This window comes from Hyla sarda, chromosome 7, assembly GCF_029499605.1.
Source record: "Hyla sarda isolate aHylSar1 chromosome 7, aHylSar1.hap1, whole genome shotgun sequence".
In the NCBI taxonomy this organism is placed as follows: Eukaryota; Metazoa; Chordata; class Amphibia; order Anura; family Hylidae; genus Hyla; species Hyla sarda.
The window spans coordinates 26381651-26404693 of NC_079195.1; the positions used below are offsets into that span (position 1 = coordinate 26381651).

At 46.7% G+C, this 23043-nt stretch overlaps 1 protein-coding gene across 6 annotated transcripts in view; it reads right to left on the reverse strand.

The window, feature by feature from the left end:
• Positions 1 to 23043, reverse strand: part of LOC130283381 (alpha-2-macroglobulin-like protein 1) — a 174365-nt gene that overhangs the window by 98262 nt on the left and 53060 nt on the right. For all 6 annotated transcript variants that reach the window (XM_056532786.1, XM_056532784.1, XM_056532790.1 and 3 more), the window contains one exon: positions 15413 to 15610. In XM_056532786.1, coding sequence (XP_056388761.1) covers positions 15413 to 15610 — 198 coding nt within the window. The remainder of the gene's footprint in view (positions 1 to 15412; positions 15611 to 23043) is intronic.

Sequence of the window (23043 nt, forward strand, 5' to 3'; positions counted from 1 at the left end):
AATAAACCTTGCAGTTTTTCCCTTATCTTTGAAACAGGATTTCCGTGACATTTTTGGTAGGTGTTAGAATTACATAGCTGTCTCAAGGCTTCAGTAGCATAATATTCAGTAGTCATTATGACAACGTTTCCGCCTTTATCGGCTTTTTTTTAATTACTTTTATTAAGTTATTTCTCTTTTTGAGACCATCTAATGCAGCTCTCTCACCCTCACTTAAATTGCAGGGATCTTTTTTTATAGATTAAAGACTTCACTTCACATAAGACATTGTTATGAAAAATATCGAGATTGATCCCCAGTGTCACTTGGGGACAAAAGGAGGATTTTATCCCACCCTTAAAATCCTCAAGTGACCAAAGAGTATCATCGGAAACGTTTGTGTCCTCTATTGTATCCTGTAAGTCGATAAGATGGTCTAGACATTCTAGCTCGCTCTTAGTTGCGTCTTTTAAGACACTGAACCCCAGAGGACCGACTGATGCTGGGATTTCTCCCTCTAGTGGACTATATGACAGATTTTTATTTGCATAGATTTTTTTCAAATTCAATTTTCTAATGGACTTAAAAAGATCCACTTCAAAGTCCACTATATTGAAATCCTCGGTAAGGCAGTAATTAAGTCCTCTATTAAGTAAGGATAGAATGTCCCGATCAAAGGCAATGTCTGTAAGGTTAATGACTGTACAAGCGTCTTTTTCAGATGTTACTTGTTTCATGTCACTTCCTTGTTGCGCAGAGCACTCCTTTTCGGACGCACCCGATTTTCTTCTCCCCCTCTTTCTAGGTCCCCTTCTTGTCTTCCTCCTAAAGGGCCACTTCCTTTTTTTGGATCGGTGTTTTTAGATGTAGTTTCTTGACTTTTTGTGTTGAAACTTTCCTTCTGGGTTTTTTGCTGTTGTTCACACCCGTCTTTTTGATGTTTTTTTTTTACTAGAGTCGTCATTCCCACTTGAATCAGACTCTGTAGTCCAATAGTCTGTAGTTTTTCGTCTGGGTTGACTGCCCCTTGGTCATCTTGGGCGTTGTTTTTTTGGGCCACCTATAGGGAAGCTTTGTCGGTTTCATAGTCTAGATGATCTCTTATAAATTTATCCTTCTTCTGGTCTTTTATGACCCATTGTAAAGCAACAATTCTTTTTTCCATTTTTTTGGAGAAGGATTGAAACTTTTCTTCATCCAAACATGCTCTTAATTCCGTTTTTGTTCTTAATAGCTCTTCTGTTATTTTTTAATATTCTTTTTCATTTTTATCAATGACGGCTCTTAACATCTGCAGGCAATATTCTTGATGGATATTTTTCACATTTTGACAAATTCTGGGTCTTCCCCGAATTGGGAGGGTTCTTTGTATGCTTTTAACCCTCTCGGGACCCTTTCACATTCAGCATAAGAGAATTAACTGTCCAAAAGAGCCGAGTCTCTTTTTCAGCTAACATGAGAACCTTAAATTCAAATTTTTTAATGCTTAGAACTTGCAGAGTGTCCTTAACATTACATTGATGAAAAAAGTCTCTAACATCCTTTCGTCCGGCTCCTACTGCACCGTCCGGCACTTCAGAGGTACTGTCAGACGAATCTTCAGATTCCATAGTGTGTTTGAGATAGCTTGCTAACTAGGAGTATGGGGTGTGCTCAGACTCACAGAAAATAAGCAAAAATCTTAGAGATGTGGTTAGTAGTAGCAACTTCTGTTCCAAATCAAAAACCATTGACTGGCTCAAAAGATCTGGCCCCACATGTAACCACAAATGTGGTACATGCATTTGGTGTTCTAACTTGAAAATTGGTAAAATCACCCATATTGGAGGTGAAGTTATTCATATTAACACCTTGATCACCTGTAGAACCCAGTGGGTTGTTCATGCCATGATCTGTTCATGTGGTAGATTCTATATCGATAGCACAAAACGTACTTTAAAAACACATTTTAGGGAACATGTTTATTCTGTTAGAACCAAAAAAGGTGCACCGCGTTTTATCAAACACATGAAGCATGGTGAAAACTGCAGCGATTTATTCTTCCAGAGACTCGAGGTTGTCCGCAGCAAAGAAAATACTGATAAAAAGAAGCTTTTATTACAAATGGAAGCAAAATGGATAATAAAACTGCTGCGGGCAGCCTAGGGTTGAATGAGAGAGTCGACTACAGTGTATTTTTAAAATTATAAGAATATTATCTATACTAATATGGGAACATTATCACAAGTACTTTTATGCTTTTTGAATGTTAAATCCAATCCTGTCTATTTTGACATGTTACCTGCAGTTTGTCCTTTGCATTTTTGTTGTTTTTATTATGAAATTTAATGTTTTTAATCTGTCTAATTAGCATGCACCTGTCCCGTGTGCGTCACCCAGAGGAGGAGGATTCTTAAGGGTGATGCACTACAGAACAGGTAGGGTCTGAAGAAGTGTGATACGCACGCGCAACAGCTGTAACCCAGTCTTTCACTGATGAGCTAGTCCTACCTGTAGTGTCCGTGCTCCATGTTACTGCACCGTTGAAAATGAAAGAATCTTGCACAGTATCCTGGTGAGTGACTTCCCTACTTTTTCTTTTTGCTATATGATCAAGATTGCTGTTGTCTGAAGGGACTTGGAACCACATAGTGTACAGTGTCTGCCAGCACTTTCACGGAACTGTTGTGTATAATCCAGGAATCGTACTGTGATTACTGTGCCGCTGAGTAAGAGAAGAAGGAGACTTCTTTGGGGTAGTGGTGTCGACCGTGCATTCTTATTTTCAGTTATAACTACTATAATACTGCTCCTACATACAAAAATATAACTACTATATTAACAAAGGCAAAAGAGAGTGGCAATGCTGGTAGAAATCCCAAAGAGTAACAATATACAGACAAATAAAGAAACCGGGCTTTCAGGAAAACAACTGAGTTCATGTGCAAATACTTGGAGGTGCCGGTAATGTGCAGCAAGTTAGAAGTCCATAGAAGATAAGAAAAACCCACTCACCCACTGTAGATGCTGAAAAACTTGTAAACTTTATTCCGGGATCATCTGTATGACCAAGACAGGTGAGGGACGTGGTGGGAGAAAAAAAAGAAGCAACTAGTTTGGTGTCCTGAGGCGCTTTGTCAAGCTGAGACATAGCGTCTGGGAGAAGGGAACAGGGATTTCAAACATCCAGCGCTGCTGATGTAACAAATGCAAATTAGGTACAATTAAACACATAGAAAAAAAATTTTAAGCAAAGAAAGCAAAGAGGAAAAAACTAAAATTGTGAAGGATGAAATAGAAACAAAAGCCAGAAAGGATATTATAAAAAAATGGAAAAATGCCTAATGATAAAAAAATGTCTGTTACAAAAACACACTAAGGTCTTGACGGTCATTAAGACCTAAACCTTCAAGCACTCTTGTGCACATGATACATCTCTCCTCGCAACAATCGATTTTGTGACGATCAATGCCTGGTAAGTTTTCTTTAACTCTTTGTATACTAAAAAATTATAGCGTTTCTGCATTGTCCCCATGCACTGATCTGACATGTTCTATCAGACGTATAAAGCCATGGCCGATGTGAATGGACCTTAAATGTTCACGAAATCTGATTTTTAGGGGGCAGATTGTGGACCCGATATAAAATCGCTTGCACGGACAAATTACTGTGTAGATGACATACTCAGTCCTAAAGCAGATGAAGTCCTTGATCCAGATTTCAGTACCTCCAAGGGAATGGAATTTTCCTGGAACAAAAAACCTGCAATGTGAACAGTGTCCGCATTTAAAATTGCCAACTGGGATAGAAGAAGATAGCCAAACATTTTCTTTATTTTCTGTGGGGAGGGTACTTCCAACCAAAATATTGCTTAGGCTTTTACTTCTAAAAGAAATCAGTGGTTTTGCTGCAGCAGACTCTCGAAAAACAGGGTCATTCTCAAGAATGAACCAGATATTTTTAATTACTTGTTTCATAATATCAGCCATTATATTGAACTGGAATGAACATACAAAGAGCTGAGTATCTTTTTTTCTTTCTCTTTGTTTTTACTTCTAGTTTTTGGTCACCGAATACAATCTAGGAATTTTTTTGTTTTTTTCTAGAGCCTCATTCAGTTCATTTATGGGGTATCCTTGAGTGAGGATGCGTTGATCCTAGTGAGAAATATTTCTCCTTTTTATTTATTTTTTTAAACATGGAAATTGGATGTAAGGTAACGCCAGTTTGGTGTGGTGAGGGTGAAAACTGTTATGATGAAGTAAGATTACTGGATGCGGTGGGTTTTAGTTACCCTTGGGTTAAGAATTGACCATCTTCAATGACTAACAGGACATCTAAAAATTCCATCGTTGTTTTGCTGATCTTATTAGTGAATTTCATATTAATATTATCATTTCTTATGTACTTTATGAATTCATCAAACTTCTCAGATGTACTGTTCCAAATAATGAGTATGTCATCCACATAACAATAATATTTGACAATGTATGGCAGGAATGGATTATTTTTGCAGTAAATGTAAGTGGCCTCAAAGATGGCAAGAAAAATGATGGCGAAAGAACATGCCACTGGGGTCCCCATCGCCGTCCCCGTACATTGGGCAAACCAATTGTTTTGGAATGTGAAGCAATTGTTTTGCAAAATGAGTTTAAGAGCTTCACATATAAAAGTCTATATTTCATATAATATAAATAAATACAGTTTTTCATCAACATGTAGGAGTTTTGCCACACTACAGTTTCTAGGGACAGGAGGAGATCGTCAGTGTCTTTGATATATGAAGGTATCTCTACCAACACAGGATGTAATAACCATTACACCTACTGTGAGAGTGCTTCTGTAACTGCACCAATGCCGGCCATGATGGGTCTTCCGGGGGGGGGGGGGGTTATGTTCATATGCATTTTTGGTAAGAAGTACCATCGTACACTGATGGAATGCTGTGGAAGCAATTTTTCAGTATTTCTTTTTTTCTGAAATCCATTCTCAGTATATGTTCTTAAGAAGGTTTTTATTTTATTTGCAATTTTGTTGGTGGGATCAGAAGTTAATGGAATAAAACTCGGCTTATACTCGAGTATATACTGTATATATGTGAAGCACTTAAAGGGGTACTCCGCCCCTGGCATCTTATCCCCTATCCAAAGGATAGGGGGTAAGATGTTAGATCGCCGCAGTCCCGCTGCTGGGGACCCCGGGGATCGCCGCTGCGGCACCCCGCCATCATTACTGCACAGAGCGAGTTCGCTCTGTGCTTAATGACGGGCGATACAGGGGCCGGAGCAGCGTGATGTCATGGCTCCGCCCCTCATGACATCACGGCCCGTCCCCTTAATGCAAGTCTATGGCAGGGGGCGTGACGACTGCCACGCCCCTTCCCATAGACTTGTATTGACGGGGGCGGACCGTGACATCACGGAGCCGTGACGTAATGATGCTCCGCCCCTGTATTGCCCGTCATTACATGCAGAGCGATCTCGCTCTGCACAGTAATGATAGCGTGGTGCTGTAGCATCGATCCCCGGGGGGCCCCAGCAGCGGGACCGCGGCGATCTAACACCTTATCCCCTATCCTTTGGATAGGGGATAAAATGTCTAGGGGCGGAGTACCCCTTTAAATTCATTTTGCAAAACAATTGCTTCACATTCCAAAACAATTGGTTTGCCCAATGTACGGGGATCCCAGTGGCATGTTCTTTCCATAATTTTTCTTCTCATCTTTAAGGCCACTAAAATTTACTGCTAAATTATTCCACTCCTGCCATACATTGTCAAATATTATCATTATGTGGATGACATATTCATTATTTGGAACAGTACACTTGAGAAGTTTGATGAATTCATAAAGTACATAAGCAATAATAATATTAATATGAAATTCACTAATAAGATCAGCAAAACAACGATGGAATTTTTAGATGTCCTGTTAGTCATTGAAGATGGTCAATTCATAACCCAAGGGTATCGTAAACCCACCGCATCCAGTAATCTACTTCATCATAACAGTTTTCACCCTCACCACACCAAACTGGCATTACCTTACATCCAATTTCTACGTTTAAAAAAATTAAGCCCAAAAAACTCTATCAACGCTTCTTCACTCGAGGATACCCCATAAATGAACTGAACGAGGCTCTAGAAAAAAACAAAAAAAATTACTAGATTGGATTTGGTGACCAAAAACTAAAAGAAAAAAAACAAAGAGAAAGAAAAAAGATACTCGGCGCTTTGTATTTTCATTCCAGTTCAATATCATGGCCGATCCTGTGAAGCAAGTAATTAAAAATAACTGGTTCATTATTGAGAATGACCCTGTTTTTCGAGAGTCTGCTGCAGCAAAACCACTGATTTCTTTTAGAAGTAAAAGCCTAAGCAATATGTTGGTTAGAAGTACCCTCCCCACAGAAAATAAAGAAAACGTTTGGCTATTTTCTTCTATCCCAGTTGGCAATTTTCAATGCAGACACTGTTCACATTGCAGGTTTTTTGTTCCAGGAAAATTCCATTCCCTTCATCCATCACAATTTTTGTTTTTTCTTCTTTGCTTTCTTTTCTTTTTTCTATGAGTTCTTGAATGACATATGCTCATGTGTTTAATTGTACCTAATTTGCATTTGTCAAGTCAGTAACGCTGGATGTTTGAAATCCCTGTTCCCTCCTCCCAGATGCTGTGTCTTAGCTGGACAAAGCACCTAAGGGCACCAAATTGGTTGCTTCTTTTTTTTTTTTGCTCCCCCACGTCCCTCACCTGTATTGGTCATACAGATGATCCTGGAATAACGTTTACAAGTTTTTCAGCATCTACAGTGGGTGAGTGCGGTTTCTCTATCGGCTCCATTGGGGGACACAGACCGTGGGGTGTATGCTGCTGTCTCTAGGAGGTGTGTGACACTATGGCAACAAAAACAGTTGGCTCCTCCCAGCAGGATATACCCGCCTTCAGGCTCTGAGCTAATCAGTTTAAGCTTAGTGTCTGAAGGAGGTGGACATGGTCTGGACTGCTCCAGACCAGGTCTCCTGTTTTTTTGTTTTCCTGTAGGGACGTGTTAGTTTTTTATTCCCTTTCTTTTCAGTTTTCAGGGGGGGACTCAGGGACTGCGGTTCCCCGTTTCCCCATTGCGAGTGAGGGGGCACAGACATTGCGCATATGCACTGTTAACCCCCCCTCGCCAACGGTCAGCGCCTGGGTGATACCTCATGGGTCCGGGTCCCCCTATTTACCTGCTCGCCTCGCTTGCGCATAGCAGCCAGGCGTGATGCAGGTAACTAAAGCTGACTGAAGACTTCACTGAAGACTCCATTAGGTAAGTTCTTCTGACTGAGGTAAGTACTTTCCCCCCTTTTACGGACTTGCAACCTCTGGAGACCCCCTGTTTTGGCCCACATACACTTTATGGGCTAGCCTTTGCAAGGGCTGTACTTTATTCTGGGGAAGCAGTGGCACCTGAGGGGGCATTTTTTTATGGGGCACTACACTTATGTGTGTGTGTGCTTGGTGCACTTCACTTATATGTGTGTGCGTGTGTGCTTGTGTTACCATGTCAGTGCCTTATATGCGGCTGTCAGCCGCGGCGCTGTATCGGGCCGGACGCTCTCAGCGCCGGTTTACTTTAGTTTTGTAGGCAGCGCCTTATATGCGGCTAAAAGCCGTGGCGCTGCCGTGAGCCGGGCGCTTTAGCGCTGGCTTACTTTCTCTTTCACCGGCAGTCTCTGCCAACGCTTTGTCCGCCCGCTCTCTTCCCCCGGGTGCATAAACGGCCGTCAGGTGCGCTCGGGACAAGGAGCGGGCGCCATGACAGTTCTTTAAGGCCGTCTATAGCTCCGCCCACAGGGCTAGGAGCTCTCAGAGGCGCAAAGCAGCATCCAATCAGCGCCATGGGCGCGATTTTCAGTTAGAAGGGGTCAGTTAATGAGTGCCTTGCTTCAGGCACGCCCCTCTCTTCCTATTGGCTGGCCTGTTCACTCTCTTTTTAGCTGCTCAGAGCGAGTTCTCCTCACTGCAGCTGACAGGGGACACAAACTAGGGTGAGAAAGTTTCCTATCTCCTTTTTTCTTTCTACATTATGTCCGTATCCAGAGCTGTTCCTTCCTCTAAACAGAAACCTGTAACTTCCGTGACTTACTATCTCTGTAAGCTTTGTAATACCAAGATGTCTGGCTCTGCTGAACCCACTTGCCCTGCCTGCTCCACTGCTCCCCCAGACCCCCCTGATGTCCCTTCGGTCCCGGTGGGTTCAGCCGCTCCTCCAGCCTGGGTTTCTTCCCTGTCCCAGTATATGGCTGACTTGACCAAAGTCTCCAGTTCGGTGGCTGATGCCTCCCGGGAAGTGGTGTCCTCCTTGAAGGGGTCTTCCCTGCGCAGGACCTCTGGAAGGGCCCGTTCCTCGTCTACGCATACTTCACGCTCTCACAAGCATCCTAGGGGTGCCTCGTCTGACTCTTTCATTGAGTCTTCAGATAGACGTGAGTGTTCCCCTTGTGGGTCCCCCCCCCCGGTCATCTGGGCACAAATGTCGTTCCTCTAGAGGACGTTCTCGGAGTCGCCGCTCTGCCATGCCAGAGCCGCGTACTCGATCAGGGCCGCCCCCCTCCAGGACTGCCTCTACTCATTCTCATTCCCCTGGTGAACTGGTGGACGAGGCTTCCGAGCCGGCATCTGACTCAGAGGACTGCCCGGACTCAATTGCAACGGTGAACTCTTTGGTGACAGCCCTAAGAGACACCTTTCACTTAGAGGACCCAGGATCTTCGGATGTCAATCCAGGAGTATCCTTTCATCGTGCTAAGCCGGCACTTCAAAGGTTCAGCTCTCACGCCGACTTTGACGACATTCTGGAAAACGCATGGAAGCATCCAGACAAGAGGTTTCCGGGAATCAAGACAATTCAAGAACGTTATCCATTTGACAAGGACCTTGTCACTAAGGTGGTTTCCCCTCCCTCAGTGGATCCACCAATTTCCCGGATCTCTAAGGCGACTACACTGCCTCTGGCAGATGCCACTGCCTTCAAGGATCCCACAGATAATAAGGTAGAATCCTTAGCAAAGTTTGCCACTGAAGCAGCTGGCTCTTCTCTTCTTCCCATCTTCGCCTCGACATGGGTGTCCAAGGGCCTGGCGGAGTGGTGCCAAAAGCTCCATCAGGAAATCTTAACGGGATCCCCCCCGGAGGATCTATCTGCTCTTGCTCTCCAATGCTCTAAAGTTGGGGACTTCCTGTTCACAGCTTCCATGCAGGCAGCCCGTTGTTCTGCTTTTGCTGTGGGTCACCTAGTGGCTCTCCGCTGCTCTATGTGGCTTAAAGCTTGGAATGCGGATGCTGTTTCCAAAAGGTCTCTCACTGAGCTTCCCTTTGAGGGCGGCCATCTTTTTGGCAAACGCCTTGATGAAATTATCTCTGAGGCAACGGGAGGTAAGAGTTCCTTGTTACCTCAAAATAAGGCTCGCCCTACTTCCCAAAGGAAGCCCTTTTCCTTTCGGTCCTTTCAGACCTCTGGCTCCAGTAAAGGGTCCGGGCAGGTGCCCTTGTGGGACAGGAAGGCTCCCTCGTTCCGGCCACGCCCGTCTTGGAAGTCGGACTCCAACCAGTCTGGCCGCTTTGCGCCCAAATCAGGCAACCGCAAGCCCACTTCTGCATGAAGTGAGGCCCCCACCCGCGGTTTATTCTAGGGTGGGAGGTCGTCTCTTGATTTTTCGAGACATTTGGACCTCTCACATTCAGGACTTTTGGGTCAGGGATGTGGTGTCCAACGGTTACCGGATCGAATTCGCCTCCCTTCTGAGGGATCGCTTTTTTCGCTCCCGGGCCCACCGATCTCCTCCTCTGGCAAAGCAATTTCGAGCGGCTCTCCAGTCTCTGCTTCTTCAGGGGGTTATTGTTCCCGTTCCTCCAGGGGAACGGTTTCGGGGTTTCTATTCAAATTTTTTTGTGGTTCCCAAGAAGGACAATTCTGTGCGTCCAATTTTGGACCTCAAGCGTCTCAACCATCACCTTCTCATCCGCCACTTCTGAATGGAATCTCTCCGTTCGGTGGTGGCATCCCTGGAACAAGGGGAGTTCCTTTCATCAGTGGACATCAAGGATGCCTACCTCCATGTGCCAATATTCCCAGGCTATCATCGGTACCTTCGCTTTGCGGTTCCAGAGGGGCACTTTCAATTTGTAGCTCTCCCCTTCAGACTAGCCACGGCTCCTCAGGTCTTTAAAAAGATCCTTGCACCAGTGATGGGCCTGTTACGGTCGAGGGGAATCTCGGTGATACCCTATCTAGACGACCTTCTCATCAAGGCTCCAACCAGAGCCCAGACTCTGGAGAATCTGGACGTCACTCTTCACACTCTGACTCGCTTCGGGTGAATGGTCAACCGGGACAAGTCAGTCCTCCGTCCTACCCAGTCTCTAACCTTCCTGGGACTTCAATTCGACACAGCCTCTGCCCGGATTTGTCTTCTGCCAGACAAACGTCTGGCGCTCCGGTCGTGGGTCCGCTCCCTTCGGTCCCGGGTATCAGTATCCATCCGCACTTGTATGGAAGTCCTGGGTCAGATGGGGGCAACTATGGAGGCCGTACCCTTTGCCCAGTTTCATTACCGCCCCCTTCAACTGGCGATTCTTTCCCGATGGAACAAGTCTCCTCTGTCCCTCGATCGTCAGATTGTTCTCCCTCGCAGGGTCCATCAGTCTCTGCTCTGGTGGCTCCGCTCCCCCCCTTCTTCCCCAAGGGCGGTCGTTTTTTCCCCTTCACTGGCAGGTTGTTACAACGGATGCCAGCCTGTCGGGCTGGGGCAGCGTGTTCAGGGATTGGACGGTTCAGGTACTCTGGTCTCCCCAGGAGACCCTTCTTCCGATAAACATATTAGAATTATGGGCAATTCTTCTTTGTCTTCTTCATTGGGAGTCCCGTCTTCAGTCCCGTCCTGTCCGCGTTCAGTCGGACAACGCCACGGCCGTGGCGTACATAAATCGACAGGATGGCACTCGCAGCTCGGCAGCCATGGCCGAGGTGACCAAGATTCTCACCTGGGCGCAGAGCAAGGTTCCGGCCATTTCGGCGATTCACATTCCGGGGGTGCTCAACTGGGAAGCGGATTTCCTCAGTCGGTCCTCACCTGACCCCGGCGAGTGGTCTCTATATCCAGAGGTCTTCGCACAACTCTGCGACCTCTGAGGCATTCCGGACGTGGACCTCTTCGCGTCCCGGCACAATCGGAAGATCCTTCCTTTTGTGTCCAAGTCCCGGGACCCTCAGGCTCTGGCCGTGGACGCCCTAGCCCTACCCTATCTCTTCCCTCCTCTTTCGCTCCTTCCCAGGGTGCTGAGGAATCTCAAGGCAGAGGACGTCCCCACCATTCTGGTAGCATCAGATTGGCCCCGAAGGTCGTGGTACGCCGACGTAGTCAGGCTCCTGGATGACACTCCACTGCGCCTTCCGCTCCATCCGGACCTGCTCTCTCAGGGTCCTCTTTGCCACCCCAATTTACAGTCGCTGCATTTGATGGCGTGGTGGTTGAGACCGCGGATTTGAGGGCCTGTGGGTTCTCTTCCCAATTCATTCACACCATGCTCAAGGCTCGTGACCGTACTTGGCGGTCTTATTTTTGTTGGTGTGAAGCTCAAGACTTCTCCCCGGTAACCTTCTTGGTTCCCCGTCTTCTCTCCTTTTTGCAGGCGGGGTTGGAACTAGGGTTGTCTCTCAGTTCCCTTAAAGGTCAGGTTTCGGCCCTTACTGTTCTTTTCCAGCGGCCCCTGGCTTCTAATTCTCATGTGCGGACTTTCCTTCAAGGAGTGACGCATGCTGTTCCTCCTTATCGGTCACCCTCTCCCCCTTGGGACTTGAATTTGGTTCTGAGTGCCCTCCAGGGTGCACCCTTTGAGCCCCTTAGAGAGGTGTCTCTCCGCCTCCTTTCTTGGAAAGTGGTGTTTCTTGGTGCTATCACCCCCATCCGGAGGGTGTCTGAATTGGCAGCTCTCTCCTGCCGTTCTCTGTTTCTGGTGATCCACAAGGTTGTTTTCTGGCCAGATCCCTCCTTTTTGCCTAAGGTGGTTTCGGCCTTTTATCTCAATGAGGACATTGTCCTCCCGTCTTTTTGTCCTGCTCCTTCTCATCCTAAGGAGTGCTTACTACACAAGCTGGATGTAGTTCGGGCTGTTCGGTCTTATCTCTCCATCACTTCTTCGTTTCGTCAGTGTGATTCCTTTTTCGTCCTTACGGAAGGTCGTCGCAAGGGACAACCTGCTTCCAAGGCCACCATTTCTCGGTTGATTCGGTCTGTCATTTCAGAGGCCTATCGCTGTAAGGGGAAGATTCCTCCTTTCAGGGTTGTGGCTCATTTTACCCGTTCTGTTGGGGCATCCTGGGTTCTCTAGAATAGACCCTCGGCCTCGCAGATTTGCAGGGCAGCTACCTTGTCGTCTTTGCACACTTTCTCGAGGTTCTACCGAGTTCATACCTTTGCATCGGCTAATGCTAGTCTGGGCCGTAAAGTGTTTCAGGCGGCAGTGGAAAGGCCGTCTGTCTGACTGCTTATCTGCCCACCCAAGAAACGGCTTTGGTACGTCCCACGGTCTGTGTCCCCCAATGGAGCCGATAGAGAAAAGGAGATTTTTTAACACTCACCGTAAAATCTCTTTCTCGAAGGATCCATTGGGGGACACAGCTCCCACCCTTTTGGGATTTTCCTTGGTTCTCTGTCCGAGGGTGTGTTCAGTTATGTTTTTTCTTCTGGTTCTCGGACAGTTTTGGGTTTTTCTTGACCTGTTAATCTCCTCCTATTGCTCTGGAACTTAAATTGATTAGCTCAGAGCCTGAAGGCGGATATATCCTGCTGGGAGGAGCCAACTGTTTTTGTTGCTATAGTGTCACACACCTGCTAGAGACAGCAGCATACACCCCACAGTCTGTGTCCCCCAATGGATCCTTCGAGAAAGAGATTTTACGGTAAGTATTAACAAATCTCCTTTTTCTTATCTTCTATGGACATATAACTACTATATTACTGCCTCCTATGTACAAAAATATAATTACTATATTACTGCCTAATATATACAAGAATATAACTACTATAATATTGCTCCTATATGCAAGAATATAACTACTATAATAGTGTCCCCTATACACAAGAATATGATGACTATAATTCTGCCTCCTATATATAAGAATTTAACTACAATAATACTGTCCTTATGTATTTTCTGTGAAAAAAAAAAGCCACAGCTAGATGTTAGCTGCAAGTCAATAGTGAACTGCAAAATGCCAGATCCTTAAGCGTTTTTCATGTTGTCGTTTTTTTTAATCTTTGGGCATTTTTCAGCTCTTTTGGGCTCAGAGGCTGGTTTTCAAAAATGTCCTCAAGTTAGGAGTATGGCATTTTTTTCCGGAAAATCTTGCCGTTTTCCTCCCATAGGAGTCTATGGGAGTGAAACACACCAAGAAAAACATCATGTGGGTTTTAAATTTGGAGTTTTTGTAGGCGGTTTTTATTCTTTTTTTGGACTTTAGCGATCCCTAAAATGGATGGAGATACCTTTTTATAAAAATTTCGTAGGGTACCATAAAAAAAAAAAAAAAAAAAATAAAGATATAGTAGTGATGGAAAAATTTGTATTTAACAAAATGTATATTTTTTATAATGAAATTTTTATTAATTTCAATTCATGTGGGTGGGCAGGGAACTAAAAATGTAGCCGACAAAAATAAAAATGTAGAAAGGGGCCATTTAAATGTAAAAATGATATATTTTTTCAAATTTATTTTGTGAAACTTTTTATTAGTAATGTAATTTAATAATGTGTTTAATAAATTGTGTATATTTTTAACTTTTTTCTCTTTTTTTCTTTATTTTTTAAACTTTTTTTTAAGGAGAACTACTACTCCCAGCATGAAACAGACTGTTCCATGATGGGAGTAGTAGTACCTGTACTAATAGACAGATCGCCCCGGGTGTCACTTCTGACACCCATTTGCGATCCTCCTATATAATGTATAGAAGCCGCGGTACGGCCGCTCTTCTCAGCAATCCTGCACTATGTTCTGCTATGTGAAGTTATTCACATGAAAGATTCCTATTTCCCACAGAAAGCTGTGATTGGCTGGATGGTTCCAGCCAATCACAACCCTCTTCGGGAAATATGAATAGGGATATATATATATATATATATATATATATATATATATATATATATGGCAGTGCAGGGGACCAGAGAAGAGCTGCCGGCCGCATCTATTTCCATGAATAAATAATATTTGAAAAAAACGCATTATATTTTAATTCTCAGCCAGATACCAACCAAGCAGCAACAGCATGACGTTACCAGGGTGGGCAAGGACGATTGTTACTGGCCCTTCCCAGGCTAAATAACGCCAACCATTTACTGCCTGGGCCCAGGAGCGCCATTTTTGATGCTCCGGGCCTGTTGGTACCGGCTCTTCCCGGCACCTCTGTGGCGGTGGGTACCGGGGTAATAATTGGAGGTTAGCGCTAGCTGTTTTTGGGGCTAACGCTAAGCCCCGGGTTAGTAATGGATTTCGTCAATAAGACAGCTTCCACTGCTAAGCATTAAAATTCATAAAATAAATAAATCTAGTTTATCGCCGTAATCCACCAAATCTGCCACAATCCTCTGCATACACGGATCTGAAACGAGAAGAAAAAAGAAACACCGCTGGGGAGAGCACCCATTGTGTAATGTCTTCCCAAACAGAGAGCCTCCAATTGTTGCAAAACTACAACTCCCAGCATGCCCACACAGCCTTTAGCTGTCTGGACATGCTGAGAGTTGTAGTTTAGCAACAGATGGAGTCTCCCTGTCTGGGAAGACACTGGTAGAAGGGTCTGTTCACATTATACAAAACATACAATGTGAACAGAGCCTCATACTTACCACTCTGCCTCCTGTCTGTAGCTCCACCCCCTAATTATGTCATCACTTGGGGACAGAGCTATACAGACATGGCAGGGGCAGGGAGCGAGGGAGGTAAGGGGACTTTGTCTTCTGCATACACTATATACAGCTATCTATAGATAGCTGTATATCCTGTATACTGCCCAAAGGGGATAGAGGAGCAGGGAGTCCTGTCAGTCTGGTGACACAATTCCCAGCTCCTGTATAGTATACATGGGTACACTATATATATATATATACTATACGGCCAGGGGAGGTGAGAAGAGATGCTTACACTCTGTGGACTGGGCGCACACACCAGGAAAAAAACTGTGGCAGTTTTTCCTGGGTTTTTTGCTGGTGGGAAAAAACCTCAGTGGAATCCGAGCCTAATACTGCTCCTATGTAGAAGAAGACAGAATTATATCTTTTAGAATGCTCACTTATGGCAATAATTTGTTTGCACTGTTTTATCTTTCTGAATGGTTAGAATTGTTCTTTAGCATACAGTACTGTATAACAAGTTATGTGCCCCCTATAGGAGAATATGCTAGGAGATAGCTTTCTTACCACGTAATAGAATATGACGCTTGTCCAGCCTTTCATCAGGTCGCTTCTGCTTATGTTATATTCCACTCGTATGTTGATTTTTATTCCACATAAAATAGTTCCAAAGATGGGCTCCAGTCTTAGCAAGCTCATAGCTTCACTGTAATAGGGACGCACAATCTGCACCGCATTAGCAATATTTCCAGAGCTTATATATCCCTGAAAATGGGTTGTGAGAGAGAGAACATATTAGCTGAACCTATAAAGGTGACAATAGAGACAAAGCTATTATCTTAATAATAAATACATGGCGGCTAGCTTTCCCTGATCTAAATCTGTACTCATACATTTAGTCAAAATTCTTCTCACTTTTTTTTGTTTCAAAAGATGTGTGGTGCCTTGGTGGGGTGTAGGGTAGTTGGGGTGTTGCTGTTCGGGATAATAAAGGGCGCTGTTAACCCTTGTCACTCGTAACGCCAGGGTGAGGGTTAAATACTGTAATGTTGCTAGGGCCTATCGCCACTCTTCCCAAGAGCGATAGGTGAGTGCGTAATAAATGGATTGTCCACAACCACTGAAGATTTTCTGAAGCAGGCAATAGCAATAACAGTCCAGATAACAGAGTCTATTTCTAGTTGAACAGCGATTGACAGTTGGTTGGGATCAGATAAGCTCAATTTAGCTATTAGAATATTCCGTAGCATCGATCAGGTGGATTTAGGGGTGCATTTAGGTCCAGTGATCTTGCGGAGAGTGGCAGTGACTGATTGAAGTATAACTGCTTTGATATAGGCCAAGGCCGCAAGGCTTTGGCCTAGAAAACGTACTTGAAAGTTGCGGAGGTCCTACCTCCTTCAGTGACAGCAACCCAAGAGAGCAAATAATGGCCACAGCTCCCTTATGTGGGCAGGGGCTGGCTGTTTTGAATTGGTCCATAACAACTGTCACTTGCCGTTACACGGCATTGTGGGTGAACATGTGAACCACCTAAGGTCCTTCAACATACCATAGAGTTCTAAGTAATGGGTCACATGACTTAAGGTCCTGTGACGCAAAAAAAGTGAGTAATGCAATATACATATTTATAATTATAATTGTTATAAATATTAACTTACTAAGGGGTGACTAGGGGATAACTAGGGAAGCGGACCCCGACAGTCCTAGGGACTCTGACTTTGGGGACCCCCCAAACAAGGCACAGTATGAAATACGGTGCCTGGACACCACACATGCTAAATCTTAAAAAAAAGGTCCAGCTCTTTACTTGTTATCGCCTATCGAAAGGATAGCAGGTAAGTGTCTAATCACAGGGGGTCCGACCAGTAGGACTCCCCACGATCAACTGCACAGTGCTTGCTCCGGCTTTCCTTGTGCGAAGAGCTGGGTGGCCACTTCCCCTCCAGACATCGAATGAGCCAGAGATACATGAGTACAGTGCTGAAATGCATATTTTCTGCAGCTGGGTAGCAAAATCACCTGAACAAAATGTGCAGCACAAATATGCAGCAGATCCTGTGTGAAGGTACCCTTAAAAAGGTACTCCAGTGCTCTGAAGATTTTATTCAGAATGCTCTGAGTTTGAGGCCATGATCATGATGTCACAGCCACACCCCCTTATGACGCCACGCCACACACCCCTCCATTAATGTCTATGGGAGGGGGCGTGTCAGGTGACACTCCCCTTCCTATAGACATGTATGGAGGGGGTGTGATGTGACATCACAAAGGGGTGTGACTGAGAAGATCACATGACCCCAGGTTAGCCAAAAATTACTTGCATTATATGATATATAGTTCCTAGGCCAATTAAGAGAAAGCATAGAGGTGGGTTTAAGAACCTGATAAAACCTATGCGCTGCATTGCAGCTGCAATCTTGGAGAGAGAACTAAGAGAGGCAGCGGGAGATCAGGTAGGTAAACAAGTGGCTCAGAAGCTGGTGTAGGAAGGAGGGGTTTGGGTTCATGGAGAATTTGTCTGACTTCTATGTTGGATACTGTTACACAGAGCGCTCCGGGTCCCCGCTCCTCCCCGGAGCGCTCACAGCGTTCTCCTGTTCGCAGCGCCCCGGTCAGACCTGCTGACCGGGTGCGCTGCGATAATGTCCCTAGCCGGGATGCGATTCGCGATGCGGGACGCGCCCGCTCGCGGTGCACATCCCGACCCGCTTACCAGACTCGCTCCCCGTCTGTGCTGTCCCAGCGCACGCGGCCCCGCTCCCTAGGGTGCGCGCGCTGGTTCTTTGCGATTTAAAGGGCCGGTGCGCCACTGATTGGCGCATGGTTTTTAATCAGTGTGTTCACCTGTGCACTTCCCTATATTACCTCACTTCCCCTGCACTTCCTTGCCGGATCTTGTTGCCATTGTGCCACTGAAAGCGTTCCTTGTGTATCCCTAGCCAGTGTTCCAGACCTCTTGCCATTGCCCCTGACTACGATCCTTGCTGCCTGCCCTGACCTTCTGCTACGTCCGACCTTGCTCTTGACTAATCCCTTGTACCGCGCCTATCTCAGCAGTCAGAGAGGTTGAGCCGTTGCCGGTAGATACGACCTGGTTGCTACCGCCGCTGCAAGACCATCCCGCTTTGCGGCGGGCTTTGGTGAAAACCAGTAACAACTTATAACCGGTCCACCGACACGGTCCACGCCTATCCCTCTCTGACACAGAGGATCCACCTCCAGCCTGCCAAATCCTGACAGTAGATCCGGCCATGGATCCCGCTGAGGTACCGCTGCCAGTTGTCACTGATCTTACCACGGTGGTCGCCCAGCAGTCGCAACAGATAGTGCAACAAGGCCACCAGCTGTCTCAACTGACTGTGATGCTACAGCAGCTTCTACCACAGCTTCAGCAACCATCTCCTCCGCCAGCTCCTGCACCTTCTCCGCAGCAAGTGGCCGCATCCAGCCTCCGTTTATCATTGCCGGACAAGTTTGTTGGGGACTCTAAACTTTGCCGTGGTTTTCTCTCGCAATGTTCCCTGCATTTGGAGATGATGTCGTACCAATTTCCAACTGAAAGGTCAAAGGTGGCTTTCGTGGTCAGTCTTCTGTCTGGGAAAGCCCTGTCATGGGCCACACCGCTCTGGGACCGCAATGATCCTGCCACTGCCTCCGTACACTCTTTCTTCGCGGAGATTCGAAGTGTCTTCGAGGAACCAGCCCGAGCCTCTTCTGCCGAGACTGCCCTGCTGAACCTGGTCCAGGGTAATTCTTCAGTAGGCGAGTACGCCATCCAATTCCGTACTCTCGCCTCCGAATTGTCCTGGAATAACGAGGCCCTCTGCGCGACCTTCAAAAAAGGCCTATCCAGTAACATCAAAGATGTGCTGGCCGCACGAGAAATCCCTGCTAACCTGCATGAACTTATTCATCTGGCCACCCGCATTGACATGCGTTTTTCCGAAAGATGTCAGGAGCTCCGCCAGGATATGAACTTTGTTCGCACGAGGCGGTTTTCTCTCCCCGGCTCCTCTCTTCTCTGGTCCGCTGCAAACTGTTCCTGTGCCTTCCGCCGTGGAGGCTATGCAAGTAGACCGGTCTCGCCTGACACCTCAAGAGAGGACACGCCGCCGCAATGAGAACCTATGCCTGTACTGTGCCAGTACCGAACACTTCTTGAAGGATTGTCCTATCCGACCTCCACGTCAGGAAAGACGCACTCCGATTCCGCACAAAGGTGAGACAGCTCTAGCTGTGAACTCTGCTTCTCCACGTCTTACTGTGCCTGTGCGGATTTCTTCCTCTAACTTCTCCTTCTCAGCTGTGACCTTCTTGGATTCCGGATCTGCAGGTAATTTTATTTTGGCCTCTTTCGTTAATAGGTTCAACATCCCAGTGACCAGTCTCGCCAGACCCCTCTACATCGCCTCTGTTAATGGTGAAAGATTGGACTGTACTGTGCGTTACCGCACAGAACCCCTCTTAATGTGCATTGGACCCCATCACAAAAAGATTGAATTTCTGGTACTTTCTAACTGCACCTCTGAAATTCTTCTTGGACTACCTTGGCTGCAACGCCATTCCCCTACCCTTGACTGGACCACCGGGGAAATCAAGAACTGGGGTACTTCTTGCCACAAAAAATGCCTTATGTCTGCTCCCAGTCCTGCCAGTCAAAACCCTATGGCTCCTCCGATACCAGGTCTCCCCAAGGCCTATCTGGACTATGCTGATGTTTTTTGCAAAAAACAAGCAGAGACTTTGCCTCCTCACAGGCCTTATGACTGTCCTATTGACCTCCTCCCTGGTACTACTCCACCCCGGGGCAGAATCTATCCCCTGTCTGCTCCTGAAACACAAGCCATGACGGAGTACATCCAAGAAAATTTAAAAAGGGGATTTATCCGCAAGTCTTCCTCCCCTGCCGGAGCAGGGTTCTTCTTTGTCTCCAAAAAAGACGGTTCCTTACGACCATGCATTGATTACCGCGGTCTTAATAAAATCACTATAAAAAACTGCTATCCCCTGCCTCTTATCTCGGAACTCTTTGAACGCCTACGTGGCGCCAACATCTTTACCAAATTGGATTTAAGAGGTGTATATAATCTCATCCGCATCAGGGAAGGGGACGAGTGGAAGACCGCGTTTAACACCAGAGATGGACACTTTGAATATCTGGTTATGCCCTTTGGGCTTTGCAACGCCCCTACCATCATCCAGGACTTTGTAAATGAAATTTTTCGTGATTTATTATATACCTGTGTTGTGGTCTACCTGGACGATATTTTGATTTTTTCTTCTAACCTAGAAGAACACCGCCGGCATGTCCGCATGGTTCTTCAGAGACTCCGGGACGATCAGTTATATGCCAAGATGGAGTAATGTCTCTTTGAATGCCAATCTCTTCCCTTCCTAGGATATTTAGTCTCTGGCCAGGGACTCCAAATGGACCCGGACAAACTGTCAGCCGTGTTAGATTGGTCACGCCCCTCCGGACTCCGAGCTATCCAACATTTCTTGGGGTTTGCCAATTATTATAGACAATTTATTCCACATTTTTCCACCATTGTGGCCCTAATTGTGGCCCTAACCAAGAAAAACGCCAACCCTAAGTCCTGGCCTCCTCAAGCGGACGAGGCGTTCAACCGTCTCAAAACTGCCTTTTCTTCTGCTCCCGTACTCTCCAGACCTGATCCATCTAAACCCTTCTCACTGGAGGTAGACGCCTCCTCGTGGGAGCTGGAGCTGTACTCCTACAGAAAAATTCTTCCGGACATTGTGTTACTTGTGGTTTCTTTTCTAGAACCTTCTCTCCGGCGGAGAAAAACTAGTCCATTGGTGATCGAGAACTACTGGCCATAAAACTGGCCCTCGAGGAATGGAGGCACCTGCTGGAGGGGTCCAAATACCCAGTTATTATATACACTGATCACAAGAATCTCTCTTATCTTCAGTCTGCCCAACGGCTGAACCCTCACCAGGCTAGGTGGTCGTTGTTCTTTGCCCGTTTTAACTTTGAGATTCATTTTCGCCCCGCTGACAAGAACATTAGGGCTGACGCCCTGTCTCGTTCCTCGGATGCCTCTGAAATGGAAGCCTCCCTGCAACACATTATTCCTCCTGACTGTCTGATCTCTGCTTCCCCAGCTTCCATCAGACAAACTCCTCCTGGAAAGACCTTCGTCACTCCACGCCAGCGCCTCAGGATTCTCAGGTGGGGACACTCCTCACACCTCGCCGGCCATGCTGGCGTCAAAAAATCCGTCCAGCTCATCTCTCGTTTTTATTGGTGGCCTACCCTGGAAACAGATGTTGCTGATTTTGTTCGGGCTTGTACAGTCTGTGCCCGGGACAAGACTCCTCGCCAGAAGCCTGCTGGTCTCCTTCATCCTCTGCCTGTTCCTGAGCTACCTTGGTCTCAGATTGCTATGGACTTTATTACAGACTTACCTTTATCCCATGGCAACACAGTTATTTGGGTGGTCGTTGATCGTTTCTCCAAGATGGCACATTTTGATCCTCTTCCAGTTCTTCCTTCTGCGCCACAGTTGGTGAAACAATTTTTTGTGCACATTTTTCGCCTTCACGGGCTTCCTACGCATATCGTCTCGGATAGAGGCGTTCAATTTGTGTCGAAATTCTGGAGGGCCCTCTGTAATCAGCTTAAAATCAAATTAAACTTCTCGTCTTCCTATCATCCCAATCCAATGGGCAAGTGGAGAGAGTTAATCAGGTTCTTGGTGACTATTTGCGACATTTTGTTTCCTCCCGCCAGGATGATTGGGCCTATCTCCTACCATGGGCCGAATTCTCGTACAATTTCAAAGTCTCTGAGTCCTCCGCTAAATCCCCATTCTTTGTGGTGTACGGCAGTCACCCTCTTCCCCCCTCCCCACTCCCACGCCTTCTGGTTTGCCCGCTGTTGATGAGGTGACTCGGGACTTCTCCACCATCTGGAAAGAGACTCAAAAATCTCTCATACAGGCCTCATCCCGGATGAAGAAACATGCCGACAAAAAAAGAAGAACTCCTCCTGTCTTTTCTCCTGGAGACAAAGTGTGGCTCTCCTCCAAGTATATCCGCTTCCGTGTCCCCAGTTATAAACTGGGACCACGTTATCTTGGACCTTTTAAAATCAAATGCCAAATCAACCCTGTTTCCTACAAACTCCTTCTTCCTCCTTCTCTCCGTATTCCCAATGCTTTTCATGTCTCTCTTCTTAAACCACTTATCCTTAACCGCTTCTCTCCTAAGGTTGTTGCTCCTACTCCTGTCTCCGGGTCCTCAGACATCTTCTCGGTTAAAGAAATTCTTGCATCCAAGACGGTCAGAGGTAAAAAAAAAATTCTCGTTGATTGGGAGAATTGCAGACCGGAGGAGAGGTCATGGGAACCCGAAGATAACATCCTTGACAAGGACCTTATCTACAAATTTTCAGGTTCTAAAAAGAGGGGGGAGACCCAAGGGGGGGGGGTACTGTTACGCCGAGCGCTCCGGGTCCCCGCTCCTCCCCGGAGCGCTCACAGCGTTCTCCTGTTCGCAGCGCCCCGGTCAGACCCGCTGACCGGGTGCGCTGCGATAATGTTCCTAGCCGGGATGCGATTCGTGATGCGGGACGCGCCCGCTCGCGGTGCGCATCCCAACCCGCTTACCAGACTCGCTCCCCGTCTGTGCTGTCCCGGCGCGCGCGGCCCCACTCCCTAGGGCACGTGAGCGCCGGTTCTTTGCGATTTAAAGGGCCGGTGCGCCACTGATTGGCGCATGGTTTTGAACTAGTGTGTTCACCTGTGCACTTCCCTATATTACCTCACTTCCCCTGCACTTCCTTGCCGGATCTTGTTGCCATTGTGCCAGTGAAAGCGTTCCTTGTGTATCCCTAGCCAGTGTTCCAGACCTCTTGCCGTTGCCCCTGACTACGATCCTTGCTGCCTGCCCTGACCTTCTGCTACGTCCGACCTTGCTCTTGCCTAATCCCTTGTACCGCGCCTATCTCAGCAGTCAGAGAGGTTGAGCCGTTGCCGGTAGATACGTCCTGGTTGCTACCGCCGCTGCAAGACCATCCCGCTTTGCGGCGGGCTCTGGTGAAAACCAGTAGCAACTTATAACCGGTCCACCGACACGGTCCACGCCTATCCCTCTCTGACACAGAGGATCCACCTCCAGCCTGCCAAATCCTGACAGATACCAGCTCTACTGTAGGGACGGGCTGCACC